The 11,953-nt window shown below is 37.9% G+C and overlaps 1 protein-coding gene across 3 annotated transcripts in view; it reads right to left on the reverse strand.

Annotated features, from left to right (window-relative positions):
* The window catches only part of FARP2 (FERM, ARH/RhoGEF and pleckstrin domain protein 2), a gene marked incomplete at its 3' end in the record, with an annotated part of 49,812 nt that overhangs the window by 35,456 nt on the left and 2,403 nt on the right, over window positions 1–11,953 (reverse strand). For all 3 annotated transcript variants that reach the window (XM_072407823.1, XM_072407824.1, XM_072407825.1), the window contains 1 exon segment: window positions 2,093–2,197. In XM_072407823.1, coding sequence (XP_072263924.1) covers window positions 2,093–2,197 — 105 coding nt within the window.

The following is an 11,953-nucleotide window of genomic DNA, read 5'->3' on the forward strand; positions in this document are numbered from 1 at the left end:
AAGAGACAAACAGAGACCCTAACCAGGGAAGAAGAAGAGAAACAAAAACAGAATTTATGCAGTATACACATTACTAAAAGATGGCTGTATGCATGTATTTTTCTGACATTACCAGAAGTGGGTATGCACAGAAAAAATAAAAACTCATGTTTCTGTACTTGGCATTTAGAAATGTTATTCTGAAAATGAACCAAGGTTGTGTTATAAAGTCCATCTAGATTTAAACAGTGCTTAAAGTGTCCTTGTAAAAGGAAGAATTGTACTGAATACCATGGTGTTTTCAGACTTCAACACATACAATCCGTTCCGTTCTTCTAATTCTTCTTCTTAAGTTATTACCAGGCCATACATACCAATTTTGCGGGTGTATTTTTTTTCTGGCTAATAAACTTACAAATGGAAGCAGAAAATATAAAGCTGTGTTTGACCTGTTTGCCCAACAACATGTGGACAGATGTATGCACAGGGGTTGTTGTGAGAAATCAGTTATCACAAACCATACCCACACACAAAACTACAACCACTATCTTTAAATTAGAGAATGTTTTAGCTAAAATCTATATAAATTTAATGGTAAAATAAAGAACCTAAATAATAGCTAAAACAGTAGCAACATCTACCCCCATTTGAGTAAAACACTATTTTAACTTTCTGTATATTTTAGCCTAGATATACATTAAAATCCCAAGCCTTCATTTACCGTTGCTGGCTAGAGACCAGATTCCAAGCAAAAAGCCAAGTACACACTGACACATGGCATATATTGCTATAATTCCATTCCTACCATACACTGCATTTATAACTGGTTGGAGATTAACACCACAAACCATACTGGAAAAAGGTGCTGCTGCCCAGGATGGAAAATTAGTGGCAGTCAGCTGAATTCTAACTTTATCACAAGGAATTTCCACATCACATAAACCAACTTCTCAGATACTAAATTACATATTTTATCCACCCAACATTTAACCAAGTAAACATGCCACATGAACTGCATCACTCTGCTCTCAGAAACCTTGTGCTCACAATTTAAAAACCCTAGAAAATGAGTAGGGCAAACTGATTCATAGAGGATATACAGGTTACTGCCAAAAGACTAAATGTTTTCCTGCAATTCCTCACGTACTAGGGCTTGTAATTAATGAAGAACTCCGGGAAAAATAAAGTGGAGGTGGATGAGATAAGTCAAGGTTGTTAAAGCAAACCTGTGACAGAGTTGGGCAATGCAAACTAAGCATGTAATGTAAAACGTAATACAGAGGTAACTCAGGCTGGATAAACAATGTTTGGTGCATTGATTTTACACAAATGGACATTTTTCAATGCATTGGGTTGCACTGATCTACAGTATTTCAATAATATTTTTCCAACTTTAACACGTGTTGTAGTACGGGATGATGTGCCGAAAGATTTTTTAGCTTGCCTAGTCTAAATTAAAAGACTGTTAAATTGTTATTGAACTGTTTAAGTCCACACCAATGCAATGTAGTCGTTTGGAAAAAGAGAATTTCAATGCAGGGGCATGTTCAGGGCAACACAGCCTATAGCAAAAAAAAAAAGCCCTGCATAAAAACATATATCATAATAGATATGTAACACTTGCCTATCTACCACTAATGAGACAGCATTCTATATATCCTTCCTGTTGTGTACTATGCTCCCCAATCTCTTGGAATGTAGGCACATTTGAGTCCTTCCCTCCTGTGTCATAAAACGTATATTAAAATAATAATAATAATAATAATAATAAATAGCTGAATTTATATGTGTATCAATTTCCTGTGCCCATTCATGCATTGATCAATGCAGGCTCACTGGTGCATGGCAGTAAAAGCAGCTATAAAGTAGCAGTAAGGTGATTAACTTGGAACCTACAGAATAAAATATGCAAACCTAGTCATAAAATAAAAGTAGGTACATTTGTAGTCTAAATGCAAATCACACACAGCAGTTACCAAAGTTAGTGGATTATGTGAAACTAAATTCAAAAGATCATATGCAGCAACCTATATAAGTAAATTATGCAAAGAAAGCAACAAATATGCATTCAGAGAGCTGAGAGATTAATGTGGCACATAGTAGCCTTACATACCCACTGTGACTGCGCTGTCTGGAACTCGATGCCAAAATAGTCTGTCTCCACCACATTCAGATGAGTGAACAGTTGGCTCAGCAATGCTTGGCCTATGGTCTTAGGCTGCATAAGACAAACAGAGACTTGTTAGAACACGGAAGGGTTTAGAAATGCCTCTTAAAAGAAAACTCCTGCTGCAATAAAGACCAACAAAACCCATTATCAAAACACAGCAAATTCCTAAAATAATTATTAATGATTAGTTTAAATTAAGTATTACCCTTGGAGATGAACTTTACAAACAGAAAACTACCCAGCCTTGACCTCTCATGTCTTAAATTTCTTGATAACGGAAAGAGGTCAGGCAAATGCTCACCACCTCCTTCCTTCCTCTCTTTGTATTCACTTATCAACTAATTGATTTTAATATTTGAAGTTTGCTTTTTTTTGCTCGTTTTTTTTTTTTTTTTTTTAATTCATTACGTTACAACTGACTTTATCTTTACTTAAGTGTGGGGCTTCACCCATCTGGCAAGGTGCACTTAGGCGCTCTAAAGAAACCAGCTGGCGGCAGTGATCGGTACTAGTACTGCAGCCCTTGTTTGTTCCCTGTGGGGCTGCTGCGGTGAAATGCTTCATGTAGCGTCTCCCTAATTGGCAGTGGTTTCTGGCATGAGGAAATGGTAAAGTGACTACAACCACACTGCCAGTGTGAATTAGCCCTAAGGGTATGTTCACACTAGAGGTGAGGTTGCAGTGTGATTACTGCATTTTCGTGCCAGTGAACAGATGCCTTTCGGGAGACACTACCTTTCTCCCAGCAGCAGCTCCATAGAGAATGAATATGGGTGGCAGAGAGGGGTACAGTACTGGTCTCAGCCATCAGCTGTCAAATCTGCGGTGTGAGTGACAGGTGCCAGCTGTGGAGCGGCACGTGGGATCCAGAAGCAAGTCTCAACCTGCTCCAATTTAATTTACTCAATCTTCCTTATTTCTCCTTCCTTACATCCATACAGAAAATAAAATATAAAGGAAAATCTGGATAATTAAAAAAATCAATGACTTCACCATTCTATTCCTGATTGGCAGAAGTAATTTTTTTATTACATTGAGCAGACGCTGGGCTGTGTTATGCAATGATGGTGAACTTTTTTTTACAGCGGAGCTTTGCAGCTATTTTGGTTTTCCTAGACAGCAGCTCTATGCACAGGTACTGTTACACGGGACAGCAAAGAAATAGCAAGGGCGACCAAGATACATTTTTAGGAACCCTCAACGTTGTTCTTCAGATGTTTGTAGTCTCTGGTGAGATAATTGTCAAATACACTGATGCTTACAAGATGTTGGGAACAGTTTTAAAGAACTAATGTGACTGCAATGTAAGGATCTTTCATTATTTACAGAGAAGAAGCAGTGAAGAACTTTGAGGTTGTCCTGTAATTTAAAGTTGTACTGTTTCATCAAAATACATGCAACCTCTAATGTGTCCACTATACAGACATTTTACCATCCACTGCCCTGACTTTAACGTGAGTGTCAGTTCTGGGGAACAGGGGAATCTGGAATGTTTCCACTGCCGAGGAAATACTACCAGTAGTAGTTATCTGAAGAAAATACTGGATCCATTAATCTGGCAAAGTGATCAATGAAACTTAACAGGAAGGACTTTACTGTCTTGGCACCTATAGATCTTTTGTAGCCAAAGGGACCTCTACAGACTAAAGAGAAAATTAAAGCTTCGGACTATTAACTGAAGGCCTCCTAGCATCTGGACACAATTCTCTCAGGAATTCAGAAAATTCCCCTACAAATGGAAATAACAGAATCAGCCTGTGTGAGGCCAGAGAAATTCCACCGTGTTAACCCCCTTATAGGCACTTATACATCCTGCATCCCAATTAAAGCCTGCCTACACTGTCCACGGCACGTCAAAGCACCATTATTCCACACTGCATTTCTGCAACAGAAAACATACAACTAATATATTTTTAATGAAATTTTACAAGTTAAGCCCAACCCCACAAACTTTAACCCACCCTGGAATTATTCATATTTTCTGCCTAATTGTACTATGTACATCTTCCAAGAGGAGTTTCCATGATGCCCCGGAAAGAGAACCAATGATGGTAAACATGGCAACGTTCTGCTCTATGAAGAGGGGAGGGGGAGAACGATGGAGCGGCACCCCGCTGCGTTCTCTCCCCTTCCCTTGCATTAGGATCATTCGTTGTCCGTGGATCTGCCAGGAGGGTCGTTCGGACGATGGGCACTGTACACATGCCAGATTCTCGTCGGATAACGGCCCTGAGCCAATTATTGGGCGAGAACGATTGGACGTGTGTACGTAACTTTAGAGTTGTATGTTTTTGTGCGCGATGCCTTCAGATACCCCCAATCCTCATACAATAGAAATAACATACTGGAAGGTTAGAAGGTAAATTCCAGCCTGTAGTATCCTATTCAACAAAGCACATTTTTTCCATTTATGAAGGAATAAACATATGTCACATATGTTTGTATAAATCAAAGGGTCAGTAAACCTATCATAAAAGTAAAATAGATTACATGATGCTTATTTAACTATTACAGCTTATTTAGCTCTCCTATTACACTTACACACAATGCACAGGTGGAAATAATTTATTGACATCATACTTTTTTTTTTTTTTATTAAATACCCACTAAAAGCTACCTCTGAGCATTAGATTTTTGCGGCCTAATCCTTCCAGGCTGTCTTATATAAGGTAAAAGAGTCAGGATGAAGGACAATCTGCCACATCATCTGCTGGACCAATTTTATCAACTTTGTACCTCACAATAATATATATAAAAAAACATTTCTGCAATACATACACCTCATGGTTTAACTAAAATAAAACCAACACAAGACATAGTCTATCCAGCATTGAAATCCTAAGCACCCATGCCCACCCATATAGTTTATCTCTAGTAGACTACAGAGCGGTCCTGTAGTCCAACAGAAACTATGCAGGGCTGACAGCAGTTCACAGTTCCAAGGCTGCGTACACACGTGCAATAATTGTCTTTGGGAATAAACTATCCATGAAAGATTGTTCGATAATTCTTAACAAAAAAAGGGCACAACGACTGGTCAACGACGCTGATGAACGAGGACTCTCGCTGGAAACGAACGGCCATTCCAGTGGATCTGATTGGGCGACGATGATTCATAATCTATTGTGTGTACAGTCGTTCAGTGATACATGTCATTTCCTGCATGGCACATTCCTAGTGTGTACATTATTGGTGGATTTGATTTGAACGATCGTATCGTTACAGCATGTACAGAATTGTGCAGAATACGATTGTTCAAAATAATCTGGAATAATCATGGATCATTTGTTTTCAAAGGATATTATTATTCCACGTACCTAGCCTAACCTGTGTTTTAATCACTGCTCCCAACTGACTGAGCACTGATAAGAGTGGCAGTGAAAGTTACTTTAGATAATATACAAGATGTGTTCAGAAGACAGGGAAGGCAAAAAGGAACCACAGACAGGAATCTGACATCCCTATAAGTGTCTAATTTTGAAAATCCTTTTAGCAGCAGTTACTCGTTTATATAGAATAGGCTGGTAGTACAATCGGCAGAAGCAGCAAATATTAATCATTCACTGTACAAGGGGCACATTTTTAGGTTAGTAATTAACTATTAAAAGCTTTTGTATTGCCAATTTAATCCAAGTTGTACATTACTGAATTTATGTAAAATTCTAGTGGTAAATAAAGCATTGGAGTGTTCTCTGAACCTTTCCAAGCTAGAATTTGTGTAACTGGGGTGTAGCAGGGCTGTGACTGCACCATTACAAATTAGTGCAAAACTCTGCCCCTTTCCATCTTAGAAAGTTAATATAATTTATTAAAAATGTTTGTGTGCAAATGCATTTTTTAAAATAATAATAGCCTGCAAAATCAGACAGCCTGCAAGACATTTTACTTTGTAAAAGTGTGGAATATTTGTTTTGTTATATCTTTATATATGTGTTTTGGTTTAAAATACATCTACTGTAAATTACTTCTAAAAAACTTTCAATAAAATCTTTGAAATACAAATCAGACAGCCTTCTGGTACGGGAATTTTCTAACCCTTTACATAATGAGTTTAAAAGAGCAGTCTCATTGTTTCTGATGTAGAAGCGGAGATTTGATGTGACCTTTCCATGTTATGAAAGCTCACTACAGAAGCGGCGTGGGTGCAGATTAACGGGTCTGTTCAACCCTGGAAGAAACTTTTTACCCATACAAGAAGATCATCGTTGCACAAAAACTGATCGTTATAAGTCTTTAAAATTTTTAAGTAAAAACAAATGTGAAATGTAAACTGAAAAGCTTTAATTTGAACAAAAGAAAAGAGTCATCCTGGGACACTTCTTGTCTGACCTAATGACAATCTTACATCTTCCCTCTACTATCTGGGTGTGTACTCGCCTCCCACTAGCTTCAAGACTTGCTGAATCCACACTGAAAGAAATCCAGATTCTCTGTGGTTTCTTATTAAACAATGTGACATCATCCTCTGGAAAACAATGGGGTCTATGAGTAAATAGTGAGGCCTAATGACATCTATATAGCTCCTCACAATGAGTAGATATTTACCAGTGGCTTGGGCAAAATGCCATTTAATGTTCCATAAATCTTTTACAGAAGCTAACCTGTTTTAGGTGTATGCATTACACATGAAAAGGCTGCTGAGCGATCATCACGCTGAATTTACAGTTACGTCTAGGAAAGTTTTTAGGAAAATCCTACCTAGATAATTCTTCCCTTTATGTCAGTCTTAGGGTGTGTGTGAAAAGGTACCAAAACTTTTTATAGACACAAGCAGCCATTTAACAAATCAGTGACAACCATCAACTTTGCAAAAATCTTCCCTTAAGCCCACAGATAGATGAAGAAATTTGTAAAGAAACTCTTTATTACCTCACCCACATAATGATCACATAAACCAATAGGTTTAAAGATCTTTCAACAGATCCAATTCACCAAATCCTAACGTGTGATTGGTGATGTCTCTTCTCCAAAATCCTTTTTACCTGCCTGATCGCTGTCAAGCTGTCAAATACAAACTACTGTGTTTAAAGCTTTAAGTGAGTTAAAACTTTAAATTAAGGCTTTATCTGTTTATGGGGGCGAGGGGTAAAAAGCAAAGACCTAAATCAATCTCTATGCTGATTTTCTGTAGCCCAATGCAAAGCAGGAATCAAATGTTTGAAGGTGGAGGGCCAGCAGCATCATCAAGATTTTACGGCTGTAAAGTTTACAGTGCTGGCTGACGTGAAAAGAATGAAGTGAACAGAGGAAACATAATAACCTAACAATTGCTTAAGTGTTATTTGGAAAAAAATAAAAAATAAAATAAAATAAATAAATATATATATATATATAATTTTTTTTTTTTTTTTTGAAGAAATGGTTGATCAGCAGCATAAAAAAGCAAATTGTGGCTTTCATAGGTAAGCTCTTCTGGGCAGGGTCTTCTCATCCTGTGTCACTGTCTGTACCTGTCTGTCATTCACAACCCCTATTTAATGTACAGTGCTGCTTATAATGCTGGCGCTATATAAATATGGTTTATTAATAACTGGTTTAAAAGGTGTTCCTGTCACCAACCCATCTAGGGCACACATTCCTTTAACAGACTGGTAACTGTATTATTCGCTCTCCGTGCCCAAAGACCTTTCTTCGGTCTTGATGTGGGTGTTTGTGTACCTCCCTCCTGACTCATACAACAGGCATGGACAGATCTGAGAGTCACTGCAGCTACAACAACAGCTATTATAACAAGCATGTAAACATTCTAAACCAGAGCAGTGAAGTAATCAAACGTGAAAGTGCCTCTCACCGACACACATTAGAAATGAAGGATAGTGCAGCAGCAATGGCTCCACTTCTTCGACTTGATGTTAGGGTACTATTATAGAACGGCACACAAACTGATAAATGGCTGAGTGTATCTGTTCCTTTAGGGCAACCAACAACATGTTTTTTATTGTCAGTTAAGATACTTTTTAATATATTCCCCACAAACAAAGTACAAGGGGGTTCAGGAACCTTAAAGAGCATGTATGATGTGCATCAGTGTGGGTCCATGTGCCCTTATGGTGGTGCTGACATTGTACTGGTAAACAATTTTTAAAGTACAATACACACAAAAGCAATAAAATAATAGGCCACAGGACGTAAAGCTTCAATCCTTAAAATAAATATGTGGTTCGAAAGGTGGGGAAAAAACTTTTAGCAAATTATTCCCCACCATATAGATAAATGCACCCGATGTCTCCCAAGGTTAAAAATAGAGAGAAGTATTAATGATGCCGGGAACATATTCTAAAGGAAGGCAAGCACATCTCAGGAATAGGGTCCATATTCAGCTAACTCAAAAGGCACAGCACAATATCAAATCTTTATTTCTGTAAGGCTATATAATAGATTACCTAAAAAATAAAATGTGCTAACAATTCTATTATTGGTAACTTTATAGCTTTAGGGTAGATAATTTGCACAATGTGTGCTCATTCATTCTCTGAAAGGCATGTGAAAAAAAGGAATTTTAATATTACAATGCACAACCTTTTTCTTTCTGAGGCCAGACTACATATTTTCCAACTGTCCAAAATAACCAGAATAAAGTTTATTGTGCTATAACAAACTATGGGCATAACTGAATGGAACCCTACATCATAGCTTAATAGTAGACACATACAGAAACAAAATACCAATGTGTATGTAAAAGTAACAAAGCCTAATCTACTGAATGCCACGGCCAAGAATAAAACTCAGCCTAGAGTACAGGGGTAAGGTATGTAATGAACAGAGTGCAGGGGTTAGGAACACCAGTAACATAGCCAGCAAAAAAATTTGCAGAAATAGAATATAATGGGGTCCAGCAGTGTCCCCTGACAGACATTTAAACACACTCACACATACTAACATACATACACACCACCTACATTCCCCCATTGCCATGGCTAGCTGCCTATCCAACCCCCTCCCGCACCCGATGCGCTACAGCTGCTTGCTGCCATAACATATTTTCAAATCAAGCGGGGGAAGTCGCTCATCACTCGCTTCCTCTGCCGGGCTCTGACAGATGACCTAATCTACAACACAGCCCTGTCGTGGGAAGTAAGTAATGACAAACTTCTTATGTTTTTTTCCCACGTTACAAATGAAAGAGCCCAAAGGCCATCAGGAATGGGTCCATGGGTCAAGCAAAACAATTTAGTGTACTGGGCCATTCATTGAACAACCCTGTTTCAAGCAAATTATTTTCTTGTGCCAAAGCAGAATGAGAGAGAAAGAAGTGGGCAAAAAGAGGCATAAACCGATGTTTTTTTTAATACAAGGCACTAAGATCACAACCTAAATACATGGGTCAGGTAAGATATAGCAGAACTGGAAAGTGCATGTTGAGGGGGATGCAAAGCAAAGCTATGATGAAAAATGTACTTAACCAAATTTAGTCATCCTTTAGGAGATGAGATTAGGGGGGATGTAACATTGTAAAAATTAATAAAATGGCCTATATCATTAACTAAGTAAAAAAAAAAAGTTCACTGCAAAAGAACACAAATTAGTAGATTGCTTTAAAAATCTGTGGATGTCTGGGTACAAAAATATAAATTATGTTTTATGTTTGTGAGATCTTTCAGGACAAAAGACTGCAAGATGAATGAATAAGCGCTGTACATATATCACTATTGTGCTCTATGGAGAAGGGAGGGGGTAAAACGGGCAAGTGGCACCCCACTCCACCCTCTCCCCCTCACTTGCATTACGGCTGTTCATCTTTCCTGGATCCGCCGGGATGGATCCATGAACGAAGTTGGACAGCCATTGTATACGTCAGATTCTCGTCCAATATTAGCCGGAGAATCAGACGAGAATCACCCGAGGTGTGTACGTAGCCTTAGCTGGGGGGTTGGAATTCTAAGGATGAAGGTTTAATTATTTAATTTCTTTTTACTTCTTTTAACTCAATGTGTCTTTTTTCAAACTAATGCTGTCATTATTAGCACTAAACTGTTTGTTCAGCTGTATTAACCCTCAGACAAAAACAACTCACTACCACAACAAGCTCATGAACAGTTAGTTGTACAATTTTCTGTGTACAGAGAATAATGCTTATTATTACATTCCAGTCCTGAAATTCACTTGGATATATGCAATGGATTAGATTATATCCCTACAGATTAACACCATGCATGAAGAGGAGTTAAAAGATAATTTGTGCTGTTAATATAAAAACTGCATCACTGTGCCAAGAGGGTAAGTATATTAACTGGAATTGTGTATGCCATAGCTCCAATTTAATATTGCAGAGGTTTCTGTGCTCAAAAACTGTGTGTTCAGAAATAAATGACTGACCAGTGCTGGAGAAAACCTGTTGGATAAATGTGGTACAAGCGAAACAATTGGGAATGTTCCTATCTCCTTTGCCCTCAATCTGGTAATATTTTTCAAGCTGCCTACATGATTAAATGGACATTACGCCTACAATCAGTCTTTTTCACAAAGGCACAAGGTAGCCTATACTTGTAATGTAATGTAACTTATGTTTTTCAAAATCAGATTCTCCCAATATAATCGCGGACATAAGGCCAGAAAAAACTCAGCACATCATATTTTTTCCCCATCATCAGCTGTTACTCAGATATGCACAGTAGTTATCAAGACATAAAAAACTCTCTGGCTAGGAACCAAATATGGGTTAGGATTGTTAGATATTTTAGATCTTCTTTGAGGGATCAAACATACAGCTACAAAGAGCAGAGACCACTGCAATAAACTATAGGAACATGTGTGCAACATAAACCCTTCACCATCTGTGTCACCGATTAAAAAGGAAGTACAGTGTATTATTAAACGAGGATATATATTAGGTTATTGCTTACCTTATATATCTATTTCTTTAAGTGAAGAGCTTTGCGGCCACACTCAATGGCCATTTTATTGGATACACCTGTTCCAATGCTTGTTAACGCAAGTATTTAAACAGCCAATCACATGACAGCAACTAAATGCTTGTGTATATATAATTTACTCCTTTGAATTGGGGGAATCGGGGAACTGAACAAAGAAGACAGTAGATTGCTCAGAATTTTTTAAACCTATGTTACTGAAAGAGGGGTAAAAGATTTCACATGAATGATTTTATTAGACATTATACTAGCAGCCTTAGGAACACATAAAGGGGTCCTCTCTCTCTCTCACTGTAATGTTTGGCCAGCCTATTAGTTCCATCTGTTGTTGATTAGGAAAGATACATGACAAATATTATTAGGTACTAGATGGCATATCTACAAATTGGTGTATGTGGAAAAAACAACAGTTTAACAAAAAGCAAGTGTACTCAAAACTGCTTTCAGGTAAGCACTGCAATCTTCATACATGGTCACTTATTATATATTACAGTATAATAAGGTAATTATAAATATGGTGCCATGCCTGAAAATTACTACCACTACTACAACAGGAGGAAAGATTTGTGAACACAGAGAGGTAAAAAAAAAAGCAAAGCTTGTTAGAACAGCTTATCCCGTGTCCATCTGCTGCCATTCAAGACAAACCTGTCCCGAGAATAGCAGCTGTTATGTAGTATTACGTACAATCCAGCACCAGATTACAAGGAGAATCCTGGCTGTGTCTCCCCTAACAGCCTCACATTCAGTCACTAAGTCATGCAACACATCAGCAATACTACATGCAAAAGTTGCAAGAGTATCAACCCTAAAGTACTAAAGAATTATGACATTTACAACCATGCTACAAGATTGCAAAATACAGTCAGCAGTGTTCTCCCAAGACCCTTTTAGCTGGGCGTACCACCCGGCACTTATCACTAACCACCTGGCT

The sequence above is a fragment of the Pyxicephalus adspersus genome, chromosome 4 (assembly GCF_032062135.1).
Source record: "Pyxicephalus adspersus chromosome 4, UCB_Pads_2.0, whole genome shotgun sequence".
Classification (NCBI taxonomy): domain Eukaryota; kingdom Metazoa; phylum Chordata; class Amphibia; order Anura; family Pyxicephalidae; genus Pyxicephalus; species Pyxicephalus adspersus.